General features: G+C 34.6%; 2 protein-coding genes across 6 annotated transcripts in view; one reads left to right on the forward strand and one right to left on the reverse strand.

The window, feature by feature from the left end:
* ARL13B (ARF like GTPase 13B) overlaps positions 1-25,133 on the reverse strand; it is a 70,471-nt gene that overhangs the window by 16,059 nt on the left and 29,279 nt on the right. For all 4 annotated transcript variants that reach the window (XM_086675676.1, XM_025913241.2, XM_086675674.1 and 1 more), the window contains 3 exons: positions 7,820-7,925; positions 6,556-6,758; positions 1,615-1,729 (listed from right to left, as the gene is read on the reverse strand). In XM_086675676.1, the coding sequence (XP_086531802.1) occupies positions 1,615-1,729; positions 6,556-6,758; positions 7,820-7,925 (424 nt within the window). The remainder of the gene's footprint in view (positions 1-1,614; positions 1,730-6,555; positions 6,759-7,819; positions 7,926-25,133) is intronic.
* On the forward strand, positions 12,735-24,391 carry STX19 (syntaxin 19). Of its 2 annotated transcripts, none has more exons than XM_025913243.2 (2): positions 12,735-12,987; positions 23,477-24,391. In XM_025913243.2, the coding sequence occupies exon 2, from the start codon at positions 23,487-23,489 to the stop codon at positions 24,369-24,371; it is 885 nt and encodes a 294-aa protein (XP_025769028.1). In that variant the 5' UTR covers positions 12,735-12,987; positions 23,477-23,486; the 3' UTR covers positions 24,372-24,391. The 2 variants fall into 2 exon arrangements, with proteins under 2 accessions (XP_025769028.1, XP_086531803.1); XM_086675677.1 differs by having other exon boundaries at positions 12,738-12,987; positions 23,364-24,391.

The raw sequence follows: 25,133 nt of genomic DNA on the forward strand, positions 1-25,133 counted from the left end.
TATAATTAGGTTTGTTACTATTTGTACCATTGACAAGTCTCTTCTGGAACGAATACTTCACCATTTTTTTTTTTTTTAATCTATAGTAAATTCAAAGGAATGCAAGGTGATTCTCTAAAATGCAAACATTTTAAAAGACAAGTTTAACGGAAGGAAAAAAAATACTTGCTCAGTAAAAAGAAGACTTCAGGTCATTTGTTTTCATTTACTTCATTTCTTTACTGATTATTTTCTTAAAATTAGCACAGTTTAAAAGCATAGTAACTTTCCGCATGCCACTAATTAGTTCAGGGACTTTGCTTCAGCATATAAGGTATGCTATGCTGCACACCGTATTGCTCACATCTTTATATTGTGAAAAATACACTGGTGATAGAAGGACTAAGGCCTTCTAAGTAATTTACAACCATGGTGCTATAAAATAATTGGTCATTATCCACAAGGTGAACTTTATTACAAATATAGAGTAAATTAATGCTTCAAAGTGCAAAGTCAAACTTGGTTTCCTTGTCTACCAATATTTTTTAAAGAACATACAACAAAACTTGGAAAACATGGTATTTAATAGGATAGAGATAAATCAATAGGTCAAGTTATTAAGACAGCTTTAATGTACTTAGAAAAGCACATACTGAAGGTAAATGTGGCGGGGTTAATAAAAAGATTAAATACAATTAACCTTCTGGTATCGAAGCAACCCAAGACAAAATATCTCCTATTACCAATTATTCTGCAAAATAAAGCAATACCAAAACTATCCAATCATCTTCTTACCTGTGGAGCTGCCTCCCTCCTCAGCAGCAGCCCCAAGGAAGAAACAATCATCCACCTTTCCAGATGAGGACCTGTGTGGAAGGAGGCAGTGACAGGGGAAGAGGAATGGAGAACATACAGGTGGGACCAGCGAGCCAGCTGCCACATTAAGCTCTGAGTGAATGGAGAGCAGATTTAGAAAGCCCTGCCTCAAAGGAGGCATGGCTGCGGATGGTGACTGAAGCAGGGCCAGCGCAAACTCTGGACACCCAGTGGAGAAATGAAAACGAAGATAGAGACATACAGACACACATACACAGCTCCTTCTTCATGATTAAAATCTACAAGTTAATTTTGGTAAAATTTCTGACAATCAAAATTAAAATAAATGATACTCATATATAGGAGAACTTATAGTTTCCAACATTCTTAAGTATTCTGGGAAAGTAATTAAAAAATCATTTACATACTCTAAAATGCATCACAGGCATCCAAATATTACTTTAAAGAGATAGTAACAGCAATACAGGGACAAAGTGTAAAAAAGAGTAAATACAGCACTATCCTATGAAATAAATGACAAAAAAGAAAAAATAGATTTAGCAGGACAGTAATTATGGCAGTTGCCACATTCAATCTTCGTTTTCATTCTCGGTTAATTCACGAGTCATCTCTCCTTTTTTATATCAGATCAAAAAGTAAACTTTACGAGGAAAAAAAAAGCAGTAAGCCTTTAATCCATCTCTCCCATTTAATTTCTTTTACGAATAATCTCTGGTGAAACACTTCTCCCCACCTCCTTTCTCAACTTCTAACTTTATAACTTAAGATAGAAAAAATCACATTTGCCACCATCCGTACCTCAAGGATGACAGATGCGATTGGCTGGAAAGGATTAACAATAATTGGTTCGGAGTCCAACTCAGCCAGGCTGCTGGTTCCATTGAGTTCCGCCTGCTCTCGTTCTCTTTGTTCTCTATTGTTTGAGGGAAAAGTTTTGGAATTCCTTATGAGAAAACGCTGAACCATGTGTAAGAACATTTGTAATCGGCTTAACGCTATTAAATTTAGTAAGTTAAACATCTGGACATGGCTTTCAATTACTAGGAGATTTTCAGAAATCCTTACTTCTGGTAATAGGCCCCTAGCCACGTGTAATAATTGGAACTTTTTATTTCAAGTATAGTTGACCCACAATATTACATTAGCTTCAGGTGTACAACATAGTGATGTGACAAGCCTATACATTATGCTATGCTCACAAGGGTAGCCACTGTCACCATGTAACACTATTATAATATTCTCTGCTGTACCTTTCATCTCCATCAGTTATTCATTCCATAACTGGAAGCCTGTACCTCCCACTCCCCTTTACCCATTTTGCCTGTCCACCCCCCCCCCCCCCCCCGCCTTCCCTTGGCAACCACCAGTTTGTTCTCTGTGCTTCTGGGTCTGTTTCACTTTGTTTTTCATTTGCTTTTTAGATTCCACATATAAATGAAAACACAGTATCTGTCTTTCACTTATTTCACTTAGCAGAATACCCTCCAGGTCCATCCATGTTGTTGCAAATGTAAGATCTTGTTCTTTTTTATGGCTGAGTAATATTCCACTGTTAATCATTTGAATTAAAAAAAAAAAAAAGGAAATGTTGACAAAAATAACATTCCCTATGACTGACTCCTTAATGTCAGTGGTAGTTGCTAATTAATTTTCTATGTGCCAAAGGTTTATATTCACAGATTTGTTAATTACTCTCCCAAACAAATGCTGTCCTCTTCATTGATGTTAACAAATAAGTCCTCTTGTTAACAGCCTTCTTCAGGGCTGTGTCAAACTGTATATCACATATGGACTAGATAACAACTGTTGCTGCAAAGAAGTAAAGAAACTATAAAACTAAGTTGCTCTATATCACTCAGATTAAGTATTTCCACATGAGTTACTACTGAAACATACACTATGTCTGTGATTCATAGTTAATATTGCCCCATACATGAAGAATAATAAGTTACTTTTTAAAATGAGTAGCTGGATGTTCACCATAAGTGTGGTCACCATCTGTCGGCATACAACTCTATTATAATACCTAATATGTTCCCTTTTCTGTACCTTTCATTCCTGACACTTACTCATTCTGGTAACTGGAAGTCTGTACCTCCCACTTTCCTTCACTCATTTTGCTCCACCCCCAACCCCCTCCCCTTTGGCAACCACCAAGCTCTGCTTTTAATTATAAATTAATATACTAGGGTCCCTCTGTAGAGGACTTCCTTGGCAGAAATTTGCCCCCCCTCCCCCCGCCATTTTTTAATGAGTTGTCAAGACTAAAAATCCTGGCTAGTTATATAAGAACTGTGTTGTGTCTGTTTTACCAAGTTGATGCCAATCCCTGGGGCTTCTTGATGCCAACTAGCTGGTTTTTCCCTGGTAACATAGATATGTCTTTCCAAGTCTCTATAAAACAACAAAGTCACTGAATATTTTAACTAATGTTTCCATACAATTCTGGCTCCTCCACTGTACTACTGCACGTATTACGAGCAGGGACCAGATCTGATTCATCTCTGTATTGTCAGTTTCTTATGCTGAATTCAAGACAGAGATATTACTCAATAGATTTTTTGGAGTGAAAAAAATAAACAAGTAGCTGAAGACAGAAGAATAAGTATTGTAGATCTACAACTACACTGTAAGTATGGTAATATGAATGCTCATTACTATGACATTTATTATGCTCTATTTTGGAAATATATATCCTTTCATTCTAAACCTAGGAAGCCAAGAGTTAGAGATTTGCAATTTATTACCTCTGTGACTTTGGACTTATATCTAGACCTTTAAGCCTCAGCTTTCCCATAAATGTTTATAAAAATATGTACTTCATAAGGTTGTGCAAAGTACTCTGTATGTGAAAGTACTCTGTAAATGAATATACCTACAGGATGGTAATGTTATTCATTTATTAGTAAGCAATTTCAGGTTTCTGGCACTGACATATTATTTTCAGATATCAACAACAGCATGTTTTACTATTTTTCAAGAATATCTGAACCTTTAATTAAATAAAAAGTTTTTTCGTTTTTTTTAATAACGCTTCTCTAAATGCCACTTGTAATTCCAAAGTCTCTCTGCTCAACAGGGGAGGCCTCAGACCAGAAGCGGCGTGGCTAGGAGAAAAGGAGGAAAGGAGAATGGGCGTCACAAAAGCCACAACAGGTCCTAACATCACCTAGAATATCTTTACGGAAAAGGTAAAAACTTGAAAAAAAGTGACTAACATTAGACGACTTCTTTCCAACTAAATTTTTTTCGTCGTTTGTTTTCTTAGTGGAAGAAAAACAAAAGAGTCTTCAGAAAAGCGTGGTCATGTATTTTATTTTTATAAATACATAAAAGGTATACTTCCATGAATGATTGGTTGTACCAAGCTTTATATCACTAAAATATGATACACTAGGAGAAAAAAACCCAAAGACTCTCACATTTACCAAAATAAAACCTCACACTGGTATCAAGAGAGACCTAGATGAATGATCTGCTCATATTCTTGAGTACTTGGAGATGGAGAGTATGTCTCTAGAAATATTTCTTTCCTTTAGGTCCTATCTCCGAATTAAATGACAGATACCAGTAATCAGAGGGTTTCTTCAACAGTGTAAGGAAGCATCTCACAAAGGCATCACCAAGAGCACTTAGTGAGTTCTTGCCTATCAGACTACAGCTATGTTAAAGTACATAGAAAGCCAATATTATTTAGGTATATGGAAGATAACTTTATATCTTACAGGAACTCACTGAAAAATCTTCATTTTCCCCCTCCTCTACCATATAACAATCCAATGAAGAAAGAAAGAAGAATCATGGGATTAAGTACTAAACTCAACTTCTAATCAAATCTGAGTACTTTCTTCCAGCATTAAGATTATTATAAATGATTTCGTGGTAAAAGTTATATAATCACTTTTTTTTTAATTCAGAGTTTGCTAAATTCCATTTAAGAGTTTGCTCTCAAGCAATGTATTTTAAAAATAATTTTAAAAACATCTTTTAAAATACCGAGACATTGCAATTTTTTTTTAATTTACATCCAGTTAGTTAGCATATAATGCAACAGTGATTTCAGAAGTAGATTCCTTAATCCCCCTTACCCATTTAGCTCAATCCCCTCCCACAACCCCTCCAGTAACCCTCTGTTTGTTCTCCATATGTAAGAGTCTGTTATGGTTTGTCCTCCTCCCTGTTTTTATATTATTTTTGCTTCCCTTCCCTTATGTTCATCTGTTTTGTATCTTTTTTTTTTTTATTTTTTAAAAAAAAAATCTTTTTTTTCAACGTTTTTTATTTATTTTTGGGACAGAGAGAGACAGAGCACGAACGGGGGAGGGGCAGAGAGAGAGGGAGACACAGAATCGGAAACAGGCTCCAGGCTCCGAGCCATCAGCCCAGAGCCCGACGCAGGGCTCGAACTCACGGACCACGAGATCGTGACCTGGCTGAAGTCGGACGCTTAACCGACTGCGCCACCCAGGCGCCCCCTCTGTTTTGTATCTTAAAGTCCTCATATGAGTGAAGTCATCATATTTGTCTTTCTCTAATTTCGCTTAGCATAATACCCTCCAGTTCCATCCACGTAGTTGCAAATGGGAAGATTTCATTCTTTTTGATTGCTGAGTAATACTCCATTGTATATATATACACACCACATCTTCTTTATCCATTCATCCATCAATGGACATTTGGGCTCCTTCCATACTTTGGCCATTGTCAATAGTGTTGCTATAAACATTGGGGTACATGTGCCCCTTCGAAACAGCACACCTGTATCCCTTGGATAAATGCCTACTAGTGCAATTGCTGGGTCGTAGGGTAGTTCTATTTTTAATTTTTGAGGAACCTCCATACTGTTTTCCAGAGTGGCTGCACCAGTTTGCATTCCCACCAGCAGCAAGACACTGCAATTTAATCTACTTTCTGACAAAACTAGTGCTGAAGATCAGATTTTACTTTAGTTGATAGATCCACTGGCAGCTTACCTTCTATCTTTGCTTAGACTAAAGAAGGCTTGCTTGCTTGCTTTCTTCCTTGCTTTTTCATTTTTTTAATGTTTACTCATTTTTGGGAGAGAGAGACAGAGAGAGACAGAGCACGGGCAGGAGAGGGGCAGAGAGAAAGGGAGACACAGAATCTGAAGCAGGCTCCAGGCTCCGAGCTGTCAGCACAGAGCCCGACATGGGGCTCGAACTCACAAACCAATAGATCATGACCTGAGCCAAAGTCAGACGCTTAACCGACTGAGCCATCCAGGTGCCTCAGGAAGGCTTTCTTAATCTATTGACATATTGAGCCCAATAATTCTTTGTTATCAGAGATGGTCCTGTGTATCACAAGATATTTAGCAGCATCCCTGGCCTCTACCCATTAGATCCCAGTAGCAAGCACTCTACCTACTCCCAGCCGTGACAAGTAAAAATGTCTCCAGACATTGCTAAATGTCCTCTGAAAAACAAAATCACCCCAAGAATTGAGAACCGCTACAAGAAATAAGAGAGAAAAATCTTCAAATTCTGGGAATTAATAAATACCTACGGAATAAATTTAATTACTATAACACCACTAAGAAAATTAGTACCCTCTCACTCAAACTTGTGTAGAGAAAGATCCACAGAAATGAAATATTTACCTAGTGTCTTCCTTCATATAGCAAGGGGAAACTGAATAGACAAAACTATAAAATTATTCATAAAACTGTGGGGTTCTGGACTTTTCAAATGCACTGTGGTACAAAATTAATCTACTTACCTTTCTTCTCGTAATTTTCGCACTCGTTCAGCCCTCTCTCGTTTCTCTTGTTCTTCAAGAGCACGCTGTTCTGTTGTGTCTCTTTGGATGCGTTCATTTAAAGCATCAAAGTCTCTTGCAATGATATGTAGGAGCCAGTAAAGGCCTTTTTTAATGGACTTGTCAATTTTCTTTCCGTAGCCCAAGACTGCTGAACAAGGTTCCTGAGAAACCGAAATTTATTTGACTTAAAGATTAAAACTAAGAGTTCTCCACAAAAATGTTTATAAACTATTAAGTGTAATTACTGGCAAATCAAAACTAATCCATTAATTAATTATATGAAGCGTCTGTTTATTTAACTTATAAAACACACCTTTGCAATGATTACTAAACATTAGTACATATAATCTGATATATTTTGTGGATAATATCTGTAAGCTGTGAAAGACATTACAAGAAGTCGGCAGTGCCAATTATAATTTTAAACAAACTCATTGGAAGACAAAACTGCACTGCCAGAAGAAAAATACCCCTACTTATTAAAAACAGCAGAAAGTTTTAATTCCTTATACCAGGGAATTTATAGCATTGAACATCTTTTAAGATTGACACCCTAATGGCCATCTTCTGAAGCCAGAAGGAGTGACTAAATCTTCTGTCCACCTTTCTTAAGATTGTAGGATAACTCTCCTGATAAAATCTTCCAAACTCCTGATAACCTCTCTTACGCTTACATTTTGTATTTATAGTAGAGCATGCTACAATTTTTTGTTGTTGTTGTTTTTTTAACTTATTTTTGAGGCGGGGGGGAAGAGAGACTATGAGCAAGTGAGGGACGGGCAGAGAGAGGGGGACAGAGGATCTGAAATAGGCTCTGAGCTGATAGCAGAGCCCGATGTGGGCTCAAACTCAACAAACTGTGAGATCACAACCTGAGCTGAAGTCAGACACTTAACTGACTGAGCCACCCAGGCGCCCCTCTACAAAATTTATAGCATGACATGTTTGTGTAACTTAAAGTTCCTATCAGCAATATCTTAAACAAAAAGCAAATGTAAAGTCTTGGAGATCATGAAAGATAGTTTATGGAAGCAACAACCAAACAGAAAAACAAACGTTATAGTATTAAATAGTATCAACAGAACAGGGAGAATGTGATTTCCTGGGTTAAAAAAAATTTTTTTAAACACTAATAAATTATTTTGTTAGCTGCCTACCACCTAATTGCCTATCACCTCTACAAAAACATATCTCATAAGGCAAAAAATCACCAAAAACTTACTATTTGACATAGGCACTTGTGCTCATTGACCAATTTTTCCAGAGATAGGCATTCAATCACATCAGCTTCTCCTAAAGCCCCTTCCTTGTCTTGTTTATTTGCCAACCTAGAGAGACATAAATGAAGTAGTTTTATAGCAAATATATAAGCATAAAGTCACTTAGAATTATTTTGATCATGTTCTTCTTAGTCTAAAGATTTAAGCCTACTGATTACAAAACATACTGGTTTCAGAGAGTATTGTAGTATCTATGTTATCATTTTCACTTTATTTATTACTGCTAAAATAAGTTTGTAAGATTTGGCCTATATAAAAGGAAATCAAGTAATCAAAAGTGTCAAGAAAATAAGCAATAGGTCAATAGGCCAACAACAAAACAAGCTATAAAGAGAAAAAGAAGTGGACTGCTAGTTTCCACAGCCCTCAGCAATCAGTTCCAGCTTTCACATTAATTATGTCCATATCTTTTTTTTTTAATTTTTTTATTTTAACGTTTATTTATTTTTGAGACAGAGAGAGACAGAGTAGGAACAGGGGATGGTCAGAGAGAGGGGGAGACACAGAATCTGAAATAGGCTCCAGGCTCTGAGGTGTCAACACAGAGCCCGACGTGGGGCTCGAACTCATGGACCACGAGATCACGACCTGAGCCGAAGTCGGACGCTCAACCGCCTGAGCCACCCAGGCACCCCATGTCCTTATCTTCTTAAAATACAAACTGTATCATGTTTTCAAACACCCAGACATTCATTCTGAGCCTGTACTATTGGAGTTCATCTATATTTTCAGTGTGTGAATATGTCCACATAAATGTGCAACCTATTGGAGAGGTGGGGCCACTTTTTAAATGTTTTATTTTTATTTTTGAGAGAGAGAGAGAGAGAGAGAGAGACAGCACGAGTGGGGGAGAGGCAGAGAGAATCCAAAGCAGGCTCCAGGCTCTGAGCTGTCAGCACAGAGCCCGGTGGGGGGCATGAATCCATGAACCACGAGATCATGACTTGAGCAGAAGTCGGATGCTCAACCGACTGAGCCACCCAGGCACCCCGGGGCCACTTTTAATTTATTTGGCATAGTATTGGGCATAAAAAACATGACACTCAATCAGGAACATATTGAGGAAAAACAAAATGAAAAACTAAAATAAATTATTAAAAAATAGGAATTACTACAAAATAACACCGTTTGCCTATCAGATGGCAGAGGACAAAAGTTTAATAAAACGCTGTCATGGTCAGGGTTTGACAGACATTTCAGAGCCAAGTATGTTATTTCACAAATATATAGAATAAATCTAATGAACCCTTATCACCTATCTTTAAAAATTATCAACATTATGCCATTCTTGCTCACCTACTATCTTTTACTTGCCCTGCCAAGTTACTTCACCCAGCAATTTAAAAATTAAAAAACATTACCATAATACACTATCATGCCTAAAAAAAAATTAACATTCCTTGATATTTTTTATGTTATGTCCAAATTCAGATCCATTTTATTTTATGGATACACATAAAAGATATGTGTATACACATTACAGTGTATTCGTTTACATCTTTCTGAATCAGTATCATCTGCAGTCCCAACACACCCACCCCTGCAACATTACCACCACCACCTCTTTTCCTCCCATGACATCTATTTGTAAAACAAAACAAGCCCTATTTCTATAGAATTTCCTGTGTTTAGTACGATTCAGCTGATACCCTCCTCATGAAGTCATTTTAACGTGCATTTCCTGTATCTGTAATTAGATACACATCGGTAGATGCGACATCCGTAGTTAGATGTACTGGTTGAAATTATGACAAGCATATTGCATAGATAGTGCTAATATGATACTTAGAAGGAATATTACATCTAGTTATACAAGCTTTAGTGATATTATAATAGATCAGTGGATTCGTCTAGAGTCAGCTTGATTCGTCCAAAACAAAGTTCCCGACTAACCTTTCTTTCATGTAATGATTTTAACAGGCATAATGACCTTTGCTTAATTTCATTATTTTACAAGAGCTTATCAAATCATGATGTTTCTAGTTCTATATTCCTGCTGAGTTTACTAGCTATGTTTTGTCTAAAGAATAAACTTTCATCAACTACTCGATAATGCTTAAATACAATTCAGATAAAAGTCAACATAAATGTTTGATCCTTTGCTTCATTTCCTAGTTTTCCTAAGAGTGAATTGGTGCCTTATCAACCTCCCAAGGTAATCAAGTTGCTTTCTTTGGTTTGTGGAGGGATAGATATCATTATGAACTCATGGATTTTAGAGGTGCCTGGCTGGCTCAGTCAGAAGAAGAGCATGTGACTCTTGATCTCAGGGTCCGGAGTTTGAGCCTACACGTTGGGGGTAGAGATTACTTCAATATCCTCAAACACACATGTATATGATAATGTGTTTTAGTTTATTTTAGTCAGTGTTCTTTTTTGAGGCTCAAAGTTACAGATTTTTGGTCACTGGGAGTCCTCTTTGAACTAGCTCCTGTGTTCTTTTGGCACAACTCCAGTAATCTTTGATAGCTTCTTTGCTTTCCCATAAGAAACTATATCCCAGGGGCGCCTGGGTGGCTCAGTCAGTTAAGTGGCCAACTTCAGCTCAGGTCATGATCTGACAGTTCATGAGTTCAAGCCCCACGTCAGGCTCTGTGCTGACAGCTCAGAGCCTGGAGCCTGCTTCAGATTCTGTCTCCCTCTCTCTCTGCCCCTCTCCTGCTCATGCTCTGTCTCTCTCTCTCTCTCTGTCAAAAATGAATAAACTTGAAGAAAGAAAGAAAGAAAGAAAGAAAGAAAGAAAGAAAGAAAGAAAGAGAGAAAGAAAGAAAAGAAAAGAAAAGAAACAATGTCCCAGACCTAAAATCATCAGTTTCTCTAAGTTGCCCTGATTCCTTTCAGTAAGGAAGGAACTGGTATTTTAAAGACCAAAATCTGGGGACTATGGGCATTTACTGCTATTGACTTGCCATTGCTTCTAGACCCTTTCAGTGGATAGAGCTAGGAAAAATTGGTTTAGAAAAAAATTGAATCATGAGCTCATAGTGATTTTTCCATTTTAAATCAAATATTAGTTTTTAGTTAGCTTCATTTGTGGTTCTTTTTTCTTTTCTTTTTTTTTTTTTTTAAGGAAAGATGTTTTCTTTTTTTTTCAATTTTTTTAACGTTTATTTACTTTTGAGACAGAGAGAGACAGAGCATGAATGGGGAAGGGTCAGAGACAGAGGGAGACACAGAATCTGAAACAGGCTCCAGGCTCTGAGCTGTCAGCACAGAGCCTGATGCGAGGCTCGAACTCACGGACCACGAGATCATGACCTGAGCCGAAGTCAGACGCTTAGCTGACTGAGCCACCCAGGTGCCCCTGTAGTTCTTTTTTCTTATACTTAAAAACTTCAGTTTGTAATCACACCGACATTAACAATTTACCATACAGTATAAAGAGTTTCAACACAATACCAATATTATTACTAAAAATACTTCCAAATGCAGGTTAAGATCTCATTGTGGTTATTTTTGTCTCTAACATATATCCCACAAAAGATGCATGAGTCAAAATACTGGTTTTTAAAATTACTTGGAATAATGCTTCTCTGTGTGGCTATGCCAACATCTAGATATGTAGCCACGTTCATTTGTTTCAGGCTTCTTTTGCTTTTTACATACAGTTTTATTATTTTAAGATTTAATTTTTAAAACGTCTATATGGTTCCAAATTCAAAACTGTAAAAACAAGGTACAATCAGAACTATTTTCCATCTCTGTCCCTGTCCCTCTCTCTATTCCTTCCATTCTCATCTAGGTAACTATTTTCATTAGTTTTTAGCTCATCCTCCCATTGCTTCTTTTTGAACATATAAACATATATATGGGGGAAATGGTATTTTAAAGTACACAATTTGGAGACTATGGAAATTCACCATTATTGATTGGTGGCGGGGAGGAGTATTTGTGTGTATATCCACCTTTCCTTTTTGCCTCAAAAACTACTACACTATATACACTTTTGTGCACTAGCATGCTTTTTTTAATTGTAAATTCTACAATTACCCTGTAGTATAAAGAAATCTTTTTTATTACTATATTCTTTATTAATGAATAAAACAGTCATTATACAGATGTTCCATTTATTCAGCCAGGCCTACATGGAAGGGCTTTTGGGTTGTTTCCAATGATTTGTTGTCACAAAGAGTGCTGTGAAGAGTAAGTGTGTGATGAGTTATTTCTTATTTTGGAAACATTCCAAGGATATAGCAATTTCCCTCCTCCTACCCTCAAATCATAACAACTCAGGCAGCAAAAAAGGGAGAGTAAGAAAATTCAGTAAGGTGAGAGAAATTTCATTTCTAATACTTCCTGTAAGTATTTCACTCCAGTGAAAATTAATTTTGAATTGTTGTACTGTATATTATAAACAGTATCACATATTGCTGCACACCTTTAGGTTTTCTACGCTGAAACTATTTTAAAGTGAAAATAGCAAGTATAAGTAAAAAGAAGAGTGAAGTGGAAGGTTTAAATATGAGCTCTTTTCTGGCTGGTATGGTTCTGAAATTCAATGATTTCATGAGTTAAGCCCTTGGGATTTCCTAAAATAAAGCAGAATTCAATCATCTTAGAGTAAATGGAACAAAAAGTCTTCACCCCAAGCTTGTTTCCATTCCTATTTATTCCAAATTCTGTAATATTTAGCAAGTTTTAATACCTAAAGAAAGCAAAGTAACATCTATTTAAAGACAAACCACCTTTTTCGTAATATCTTTTATGCATAATACAAGATCAAAATTACAGAGCCTGTGCCAAATGCTCTATGTAGGCAGTTTAACAAGGACTTCCTGTTACCGGCTAGCTCCAATGAAAATGATCTTCCTTTAATCTAAAGAATAGGCAGCTAACAGGCAAAACCGGATCCTCCAGGTGTGAAGCAAGCAATTTGTTCTTCTCATTTGATACTAACAGCAAAAGGACAACTCTACGTCTAACTTATTTGACTTCATTATTTGGCTTTCAATTACATTAACTAGATGAAAACCATACAGAAATTAGCCTGTGAACTATAAGACACAGGCTTAAATAATTTGATTGAAACGTTACAGATAATTCAGCTGTTCTCTCAAGGGCAGGACTCCAACACTGCAGGTGGAAAAGCAACAAAAAGAACAAGACAAAGGTAAATAAAACTACTTTTTTGTACTTTTCAATGCAAGACACCCATAGACTGAAATGTGTGACATTTAAAAATAGCTCAACAGATAATTAAAGTTACTGGTTTGCTTAGATTTCGACCAGGTAACTGATCTGTTCATTTATACTGCTATATCTTGAATAAGGTTTGGGTTTAGAGCTCTTCGAAATAAACCACTATAATAAAAATCAACTTTTTCTTTTAATTCCTTTAAAAAATAACTTCTCATTTTGGAAACACTAGAAAATCAGATCCTCTAAAAACAAACTTAAAATGCTTTCTTTTGTAGACTATAAATTAGTCATACTGTACTTACTTTCAGAATACTTTTACATTTAACTGTGAAAAGACGCTTATGTCCATACACATATACACATTGACACACATGTATAATATTTTTAAAGTTAAGATAATTTCCTGTAATATCTTAATTTCTTCATTGTTTCTGAAAATCTTTTAAATTGGAAGAAATTAGATAATAACTTTGTTGTAAAAGGACTACAGTAAAAATATCAAAAGTACTCAGATTTTTAATGTTTCAGTATATTCTATATTCTATATTTTAATGTTTAAGTATATCCTAAGTACTTAAATTATAAAACTTAATGTAAATATATTTGATTTAATGGTTTTAAAACTTAAGTCAGTACTATTTAAATGCAACATATATATAGGTAGTCTGATATGTTCAGAATTAAGTAATCTATAGAAGCTTAACCAAAACCTATTTTATTTTTTGATATTTCTTCAAAGTTATTTTATAATTCCTACCATGTAGGAATTTTCAATAAATAGCCCATTTTCAATCAAAATAATAATGACTTTTATTAAATGTTTTAAGGGTGGACTTGAAAGTTGGCTATGATATATTTAGAACACATTATCTCCATGGCTATGTAGTTTTAAACTTAATATAAAAATCTTTTCATGTATGTACAGCTTAATAAGATAAGTGGAAGTTCAAAATTATACCAAAGTCTTAAATATTTAAACAAAAATGGTCTTATTGTTACATTACGCAAGGTAATTTAACAATTTATTTACAACAAATGAGTAGAATAAAAAGTACTGAAAGACTGCATTATAAAAAATATGAGATAATTTAAACTCTGAGAAAAATATATGCAATTTTCAATATTTCTTTTTAGTTTGCTTTCCATATTTAAGCAGCCCAAGAAGTGAATTTTCCATGAACAGATGCTTTCACTTTGAATTAGGAAAATGTTACAAGTTGTCTTCACACATAAAAGCAAAAGAATACTCTATTTCATGTTGGATAAAAACTGGTTACATTTATTAAAATAGTGTATTTAATACAGTAACTGTAGAAAGAAATTTCTTACTAAAAAAATCTATAAGTCTGTAAATATCTGTCTCAGGGTATATGTTTCTTAAAGCATTAGGTAATTTTTATTCATATTTCTGTTTCTGAGAATGTTCCCTGTTTGTAATAGGGCAGAGAAAGTTTTACATCATACAAAGTTTACTTTTCTATTTCCCAGAACAAATTGTCAAAGTTGATTACCATATTTATAAATTAGTCTTCTTTCTTTCTGCAAATATCCTGTCTAAGCTCAAGATAAGTCAGTTATTAACAGTACCATTAAAAATTGTATAGCAACACAGTAAGCTAAACATACTGACAGAGGATTCATATTTGGATAGAAATCTTCCAACATTAAGAAAAATACATTTAAGGTACAGAAAGATTATATACAATGGTAGTCTCATCAATTTCATGTAGCCTAAACAATTACACATTTATGGCTTCATGAACTCTGTCTCTTCCAACTTTCAAATTCTAATATACTTACATGTCTCACTTTACTTAATATTCTAATTTATGAAGCTGTAAAATTAAGAGGTTAAATTGGAAATAGTTATGCATGTACTTATGAGAAGGTAACTACTAGGAAATACAATTTATATGTAACATGTAAGTGCAACTGAGTACCTCCTACATTAAGTCAATTTTGGGGCAGATTAAGAAGAATTTAAGGAACACTCTGAACTATGTTAACTCTGTAAAGATAATCACCTATGACTTTCAGTCAAGATATACAGATATCCCACCCTCTTGCTACAAACATATGGAAGTACGGGGTGCCTGGGTGGCTCAGTTGATTAAGGTTTCGACTCATGGTTTCAACTCACATGATTTGTGAGATGGAGCCCTGCGTCAGGCTCCACACTGACAGCACGGAGCCTGCTTGGGACTTCTCTCTCCCTCTCTCAAAATAAAACACATTAAAAAAAAAAAAAAAAACAACAAAACAAAACATGTAGACATGCTTGATGTAGTCTTAAGGGAAAAAGCACAAAATTTAAAATTGCATCATTACATTTGAAGTAAGAAAGGGAAATTTCCAGATGCTAGAATTGAAGAGGCAACACACAGCCAAAATGGAAAGCAGGAATTAAAGCTAACTCCATGCAAATACTTTACCTTAGAGGCTGCAGTTTAGAATTTGTGCATAATAGGGGACTAAAACTGAGCTTCCTAAAGTGGTAAACTAGAAAAAAATAGAATATAGTTCATATACAGTTACAGGAAAATCTCTGTTGGATTTAATGTCAGGATTACAGTGGGAGGTGAGGTATCCACTGAGGCTATAAAAATCAGTAAGAAAAAAATCCAGACCCATATGTATATACCTGGGCTATAGAAAAAGCACTAGAGAAAAATCAAGCCCATATTTATAGTACCTGGGCTAAGAAGGCAAACTCCAGAGGGCCCTAGTCATGCCAAAAACAAACAAACAAACAAAAAATGGGTTAAGGATGTATCCATAATGCAGAGCACTCAGGACATCCTTGTATAATATAATCACCTACTACTGACAAAGGTCACAAAATACACCTGCCCACCACCAGAAGAAACAGTCTGTGGCCACAACAAAGGAATTTATTCCTAAGAAACCAGAAATAATCTAATAATTTAAGGTATCTTTAACATAAATACACTTTAAATGTTCAAAAGAAATATGCTGTCTCTCAAAAAAATAAAATAAAACATTTAAAAAAAGAAAAGAAAGAAAGGCATTGGATCTATAAATGAAGATCAACACAGTATAAACTGTATCACTGATTTTATATAAGCATTATTTACTATAATATGCATGCCATGATACATAGCACTGAAAGGAAGTCTGTTTTTCCTTTAATATCAGTAACATATTTACACCTACAGAATAAAAGATGTGGAATATTTACTTGATTTTTTCTGGAAAAATTATTAGTATTAATGAATAGAAAATACTATCAATATATTTTGAAGGATTCCTTGAAGCATGTTTTATTCAAATATTAAAATGTGAAAAAAAAACAAATATTAAAATGAGGTACACAAGGGAACTAATCTTTCAAGAACAGAAACCCAGGAAAAGACAACCTTAACAAGGGTGAGAGTCAAATGTGTTGGTTTCCAAAATCAGTGACAGTAAAATTTACTTTTCTAAAAGCACTTACAAAGGCATACTGTGTTACAATAGCAATCTGAAATATTCTATTCCTTAAAACATTTTTTCAAACTATGATGCTTGAGAAAAAGGCTTTTGATGGTACTGATCACTTATTGCTAATTAAAACAAACAAACAAACAAACAAAACCATATCTATCCAGCCATAAAAATGTTAGAGGGGGTTGTTTCAGGATTTGTTCTAAACCATGCAACCAAGGAGAAAGTTGGGGACACTGCGGTTCTTGAGAACTGTGAAATTTAAGCATTGCCAAAAACTACCTAGCCATAGATAAGCATTAAACAGGACTTAATTTTCATGAATATAAAAATCAGAATCTGTTTTGTTTTGGTCCCTACCACCCCCATCTCTCATCTGTGCCTCTAATACTCAGTCTTTTCTTTTTCCCATGTTATCAAGGATAAAAGTCAGTTTTTTCAAAAATAAAAGTGCAAAAAAACAACATAACTATATAAAGCATAGTATATACATTGTAGCTGTAAGAATTCATAGTAACAGGTTAGTAGAAAACAGAAATCTGTGTACATTATAGAAATGAAGTATTACTTCTTATCTCTCTTATCTCAGCCTGTGACTGTGAGCCTAAACAAAATATAACAATACCTATCTCTACCATGGTATCAAGGATAGGATTCAAAGATTCTTGGAGACTTTCTGTAACATAGGTATATGAGATAGAATTAAATCTTTTTCCTCTTCTAAACTGTAAAGTGCTTAATTTGGTCTAATTATACTACAGGTTATAATAAAGCTGCAAACAACATAATTATTTTAGCTCTGATATACTATATTACCTTCTGCAAGAACTTTATTTTAGTCTTTATAGTAATTATACTAATTTATTATAGTACCTATACTAAAAACACTATTTGATATAGATCAACTTCATTTAGAGCATATTTCACTAGGATAACCTATTTCTAGTCACTATAGAAATCAGAAAAAGAACAGATCTGCAATCAGGTAGTCTTGTATCTGAATGAGGTTCTGCCACTTTTTAGTTATGTGGCCTCTGGCAAGTCACTTTACCTTTCAGACACTAAGGAAGTTAGAGGAATAGCTAAGAAAGTTAACATCCAAATAAGGGGAATTTTAAGGAAAGTAATACAAAGAGAAAGGAAAAGATGAAGTTTTTGAAAAATTAGGAACCTCCTTTCCCCCCCCCAAAAAAACCCTAAATACATCAATTTCCAGACTGAAAAATCATTCAACTTCCAGCAAATAAATGCAAAAAGATGTACCCCAAGTCATGTTATTGTGAAAATTCAGAATACTGAAATTAAAAAGAAAAGGCCAAGACTTTTATGAAAGGAAGGGGAAAAAAAGATCCTATTTAAAATACCAGGAATTCTATGGCAGATTTCTTAAGGGCGACAAAGAATGTTAGATAAAAACGCAGCACGGTTTTCAAAATTCGATGGAATATAATTTCCAAGTAAGAATTATATCTGCAGAAAATCTGTCATTCCGGTATAAAGGATAGAATAAAAATGTTTTCAGAAATATAAGTGATCACCACATTCATGTTTTAAAAGGAAACTATGGTATGCCCCCAAATCAAGGGAATAAACCAAGAATAGAGATGAGGAACTAGGAATCAGGAGGAGATAAGACACAAGAAAAGAGAAAAATATCCAAACATAGAAGCTGTGTAGTAAATCAGGTCATACTAGAGGGTTTCGAGAAAGAAGCCTCAGAAGATGGAATAACAACATGAAATAAAAGAAAAAGAATACCTACTATATTTGAATATATTAAGAGGGTATTTTCAGTTCAAGTCAAGAGTTTAGAGTGAAGTAGTAATGCACATGTACAAAATTAAGCAACTAAAAACCTGAGGTAATTAGTATTTTCAAGAGAAATTTAAAAGTTACATGGTTCTTGATCTGAGTAGTGGTTACATGGATGTGTTCACTTTGTGAAAAATCATCAAACTATACATTTTTATTTGGAACACTTTCTGTATATGTGCAAATACTTCAACAAAAAGCTTTCTTAAAGTGAAAATACACATTTCCTAGCCTTATCCACTGAAAAGGCCTAGAAACAATGAAAAAAATTATCTGAGAAAGAAAATACAGCCATACTACCTTTTGTGACTCTGGTATATTAATATTTGGGTAGTCAGAATAATGTAAACACAGAATACTAACCAAAAATTGTGATATAACTATACGGAGGGGGAAAAATTGAGGGAAGACTGGGGGTATAATGTGGTTAAACCACATCTTTCATAGCAGAGATACAATAGAATATTTAAAACTGAAAAAGCGGAAACACCTATGGAAGCAAATTACCTAGAAACAAAGAGTTTAAAAGTAACATACAGCTCAGGGGCTGGAAACAACTGCCTTTGGGAATGGGAAAATGGAAATGAGGCATGGTGGGGCAGGCAAGGGTCGGCTGTATATCTTTACAAGCTTTGAAGTGATTTGACTTCTTAAACTATGTGTGCTAATTTGAGGAGAAAAAAATCATATTTAAAAAGCCAATTTAAAAAAGACAAAGTTTTGGGGATTTATCCAAGGGATACAGATATGCTGTTTCGAAGGGGCACATGCACCCCAATGCTTATAGCAGCACTATCCACAATAGCTAAACTATGGAAAGAGCCCAAATGTCTATCGATGGATGAATGGATAAAGAAGATGTGGTGTGTGTATATATATATATATATATATATATATATATATATAATGGAGTATTACTCGGCAATCAAAAAGAATGAAATCTTGCCATTTGCAACTACGTGGATGGAACTGGAGGGTATTATGCTAAGTGAAATTAGTCAGTCAGAGAAAGACAAAAATCCTATGACTTCACTCATATGAGGACTTTAAGAGACAAAACAGATGAACATAAGGGAAGGGAAACACAAATAATATAAAAACAGGGAGAGGGCAAAGCATAAGAGACTCATAAATATGGAGAACAAACAGAAGGTTTCTGGAGGGTTGTGGGGGGGGGCGCTAAATGGGTAAGGGGAACTAAGGAATCTACTCCTGAAATCATCGTTGCACTATATGCTAACTAATTTGGATGCAAATTAAAAAAAATAAAATTAAAAAATAAAAGAAGGAAATTCTACATTTGCAACAACATGGATGAAACTGGAAGACATTATGCTAAGTGAAATAAGCCAAACAGAGAAAGACAAATGTTGTATTGTGTCACTTACCTGTGGAATCTTAAAAAAAAATTTTTTTTTGATTTCATAGAAACAGAATAGAAATAGAATGGTGGCTGGGGAAAGACTGAAATGAGCAGAGATAGGTCAAAGAGTACACACTTTCAATTTAAAGAAAAATAGGTTCTGAGGATATAAAGTACAGCATGGGGACTGTGGTTAATAATATGGTGTATATATTTGAAAGTTGCTCAGACTACATCATAAGTATTCTAACCACACATGCAAAAAAAGGCTAATTATGTGAAGTGAAGGATGTATTCATTATGTTGAAACTGGTAATCATTCCACAATGTATATGAAGTCATCACACTGAACAGTTTAAAAATATACAATTATATTTTTCAATTATTCCTCAATAAAGTTGAGGGGGAGATTGGAAGAAAAGCAGTGTAAAATAAAGAAATTACCTCAGCCAAAAAATAAAAAATAAAAAAAGACAAAGTTTACAAGCAACCTGACATCCTAAGCACTAAGGGGAAGGGTTTATTGTCAGCATCAATAAGGTAATACCAGAGAGAGCATATAGATAAGGAAGTAATAAATAATGCTAAACCAAACAAAGAACAGTAGGGAGCTATTCAAGACACATCATTAAGCTAACTGACTTTTTAGCATCAACCTCCCTCTACACCAGAAAGAGGGTGAGTCTTTACCAGAAGTATATAGTAAATTATGGGTGGTAATTCTGCTTTCACAAAGTTGCCACATGAGAAAAAGTTTCTACAATCACTTCCCAATGTTTTTGAGTGTTTTTAAATATCTTCACCAGCATGATCATCAGACATTTAATAAAATACTGAATACAAAAGAGCATATAGATGATCCCAGCTTTATGTAATATATATATATATATATATATATATATATATATATATATATATATATATATTCTGGAAAATTTATATTATATATCTCACACTGGAAGAAGCACTAGTCTAGAAGCCAGGAAATCTTGCATTATTTAACCAGTACTACCATTAACAAGCTCTGGGTAAGACATTTAACTTTTCTGATTCTCAACTTTCCCATAAGAAAAATGTGGAAATTGATTAGCTAACTTACAAGGCTTCTTTCTGGAATCCCATTCATTGCCTTGGCACCCCATTTCCTACAGCCTGGGTACTATCCCATGGCTCTTCATCTTCTCAACAGTAGGTCTCATAGTTCAAATACCACCTTAGAGAAGATTTGCTTAATTGATCCATCGAGATCTAAAATTGTCTCATTTATTTGTTTAATTGTATATTGCCATCTCCCCTTAGAGAGTAAATTATTCCAGGACAGGTACTATTAAATAAATACGACAGTATTTAAAACTTTGCATATAGTAAACCTCAATAATTATTTGACAGAATGTCAGTCCTTTAAAACCAAAGGAATATTATTAGCACACTGGTTTAACTTTTCGTGCAATGCAGGTCTCATTTCCACATCATCAACTGGGTCATCAATCAAGAATCTTGAACATCTCCAGTGACAACAAGCCTATTAACTCATGAAGCAGTTCATTCTATTTTGGGACAACTCTACTCATTTGAAAAGTCTTCTTTACACTAAATCAAACCTCTCTCCATGTAATCTCCACTCATGTCTCTTGGATTAATGCCAACTTAAGTCTGGTCCCTCTTATAGATACAGACCTACACATTTCAGAAAAACAGTTGTAGATACTCCCTACATCTCTGTTGCAGGAAAAGTATTTCCATTCTTTTCAGTGATTCTCCTTGTATTATGCCCCTGAGATTGTCTTCCAATCTCAACCTTCCCGTGATAGTATGGAAATTCCCAATTTTTGAATTCTTATCTCAAAACATCAGAACTTAACACAGTCCTTCTCTCATTTGCTTTGACTAACATAAAGTCCGTGGAACAAATATCTTTCTTAGTCAATATAGACATGACAATATCATTCATGAAAGCATAATGATTATTCTGATATAAAGCTCATAATCAACTAAAACCTCCAGTTATTTTGATCAGCACTGCTATGAAGATAGGATCTTCCATTTTATAGATGTAAAGATGCTTTCTAAACAATTAGTTGCAATATTTTATATCCGTCCTGGTTAAACATAATTTTGTTCCTTTTAGTAGAGTGTTCTATGCTATTTTAATCTTTGAATCCCAACTCTGTACTTGAAGATCTCTCCAAATTATGTGTCATCAACATATTTGATAAGTATGCCTTCTGTGACAACACCCAAATCACTGATAAAAATATTTGCATAAGCAATATCAAACACTTACATCCCATAGCATAACAGCATAACATTAGCAATACTGGCTGATTTTTCTCTGGCTTATACTGATATTATGTGTGGTTCAACACACTATTTGTAACTCCCCAACAGCTTCTTATCTGCAAAAATATCATGAAAGGCATTATTAAATGCCCTTCTAAAGTCAAGATGTTCTATGAAAATATTTTATTAACATGGATTGTCTTTTTAAATATATTTTTGTTTTTATCTAAATTCCAGTGAGATAACATACATACATACACACACACACACACACACACACACACACACACACACACACACACACGTCCATAATTTGGAAGTAAATAATACTGCTATAAACATAGGGGTACATGTATTCCTTTGGATTATTACTTTTGTATCCTTTGGGTAAATATCTAGTAATGCAATTGCTAGATCATAGGGTAGTTCTATTTCTAACTTTTTGAGGAAACTCCATACTGTTTTCCAGAGAATACATCAGTTTGCATTCCCCTTACTCATTTCATTTTATATATATATGCATAACAATGAGTGTATATATAGTACATATACATAAATCAATATATGTACATATAAATTATATATGTATATACATACGTGTATAGACCTAAACACATATATATGTATATATAAATTATATACGTATATACGTGTATGCATGTATATGTGTGTGTGTATATATAATGTACACCAAATTTAATCCTGTGGATAACTACCAACACAGGATGTGATGTCAACCCTATCAGCACCCCAAAATAGCATTTTATATATTGTCATTCCTGAAAAAATAGCACTTAATATGAATTGGTAAAATTTTGTTCTAAGTCTGGATATCTTTGCAAAGGAATGCTAAGAATACGGAATCAGCATAATCAAACCAAGCATATGTGGATATAATGGATATGTATATATATATACATATATATATGTGTATATAATAGATAAAAAAAAACAATGCTATGTCAAATGTGTTAATCAATCTAGAAGCCTCAGAAATTAAAGAAAAAAAAATCCAATATTATCTATATTGCTTCCATCTTTCCTATGGAATCTGCCCTGTCACTAAAATGCATATTTAGCAAATGAGTTTAACATTACATAGACCAAATTAATTAGGAACAATATCTTTAGTAATAAGGGCATTTTCAAAGTGCCCTTTTACTCCTAAAAGTTGAAGATATGGTCAAATCTTCCATTTTAAGATATATCCTCTAGATGCACAAAAATCTATTAAATGGCAGAATCATGAGATGAGACTGAACTACTTATTTGGGGGCAATTGTATCTCTATCACTGCTTTCTCAGCTATTTCACCCAACCGAACAGGACTCATAGTAGGCCCACAGGGTATGCAGTAACTTATAAATTATTTTACATTACTTTTCCTATTCAGTTATCTTTATGAGGAAATACTTACTGATTTTTCTAATTTTTCAAACTCTTTTCAGAAAACTAGGAGGATTTTTCCTGGGAGACACACATTAGCTATGTGAAGCCAACCGTTACTGAGAAAATGCCAAGCTTTTCTTTGTTCAACACAATCATTTTTGCTTCTTAAAAGGAAACAGAAGATGAAAGACCGACTTCAAGAACTAAAGCAACGAACAAAAGAAATCGAACTCTCCAGAGACAGGCATGTGTTGACTACAGAAGCAGAAGAACAAGGGGTGTTTTTGCAGCAAGCTGTTATTTATGAAAGAGAGCCGGTAGCTGAGAGACACTTACATGAGATCCAAAAACTACAGGAGAGTATTAACAATTTGACAGATGATGTTCAAAAATTTGGGCAGCAACAGAGAAGTCTGGTGGCTTCAATGAGAAGGTTTAGTCTACTTAAGAGAGAGTCTAGCATTACAAAGGAGATAAAAATACAAGCAGAACACATTAACAGAGGTTTGGATGATTTAGTAAAAGAAGTTAAGAAGTCAGAGGCTGAAAATGGTCCATCAGCAGTGGTGACAAGGATACTTAAATCTCAGCATGCTGCGATGTTCCGCCAATTTCAGCAAACAATGTTTACATACAATGATACATTAGCAGCAAAGCAGGAGAAGTGCAAGACATTTATTTTCCGTCAGCTTGAAGTTGCTGGAAAAGAAGTGCCTGAAGAAGAAGTAAATGATATGCTTTATCAAGGCAAATGGGAAGTTTTTAATGAAAGCTTACTTACAGAAATCACTATCACTAAAGCACAACTCTCAGAGATAGAACAAAGACACAAGGAACTTGTTAATTTGGAGAACCAAATAAAAGATTTAAGGGACCTTTTCATTCAGATATCTCTTTTAGTAGAGGAACAAGGAGAAAGCATCAACAATATCGAAATGATAGTGAATGGTACAAAAGAATATGTTAACACTACTAAAGAGAAATTTGGACTTGCTGTAAAATACAAAAAAAGAAATCCTTGTAAGGTATTGTGTTGTTGGTGTTGCCCGTGCTGTGGCTCAAAATAAAGAAGCTATTTTAGACATTTTCTCCAGTTGTAGAATGAAGGATGTCCCATATTTCAGCATCTTTCTTCATTTTACAGATCCATTCACATACCTTTCATCATTATTAAGTCATAATTTTCCTCTTCAGCCCTTATCTGCTAGACCAACAGAAACTTCTTCAGTCAGGGACAAAGCAAGTCATTTATTAAACCAAAAACAGTATAGGTAGTTAACTTTAAACTCACAAGTTAACTACTAAAAATGAGATCAATGATCTTATGTTTCCGTTCAGGTACCAAGCTCTATTATGTATTTTGTAACTTTTAATGCCTTAACAAGATGAATGTAAGTGACAACTGCTTAACCAATCCTTCTGGCTCATTTGAGAGCATTTCAGTGGTAAATTAAGTGCATGAAACAAGACCTCAAAAAGTGCTATATTAAAATCAAACCAGAAGCTGTGTCAAATCTTTTATGCTCAGATGGGTAAGTTAACTTGGTGGTCAACAAATCATGGAAAAATCCAACTATGTACTGAATGAAGAGTCTGGTTGGTAACTGAGAGCTGAATCTAGCTTAAGGCCTAAGAAAGTAAGGCACTGTTTTCCTGAACTTGGGTCCATTCAGGACATTGTAATACAGATCAGGAAGGTTGGCAAAGAAAGTAAAAAATAAAGGCAATTGCATTCTCAAAAGATTCTCTATCACTTTACGGTGAAGCTGAACACTGCACAATGGGCTAGGGATATAGTCTAAACTCACACAGGAATAGAGTTTTGGAAT

The sequence above is a fragment of the Puma concolor genome, chromosome C2, assembly GCF_028749965.1.
Source record: "Puma concolor isolate L17-30 chromosome C2, mPumCon1.1.hap2, whole genome shotgun sequence".
In the NCBI taxonomy this organism is placed as follows: domain Eukaryota; kingdom Metazoa; phylum Chordata; class Mammalia; order Carnivora; family Felidae; genus Puma; species Puma concolor.

Excerpts from the sequence above, each read along its gene's own strand:
- STX19 (XM_025913243.2), top strand. The coding sequence starts at position 23,487 with ATGAAAGACCGACTTCAAGAACTAAAGCAACGAACAAAAGAAATCGAA.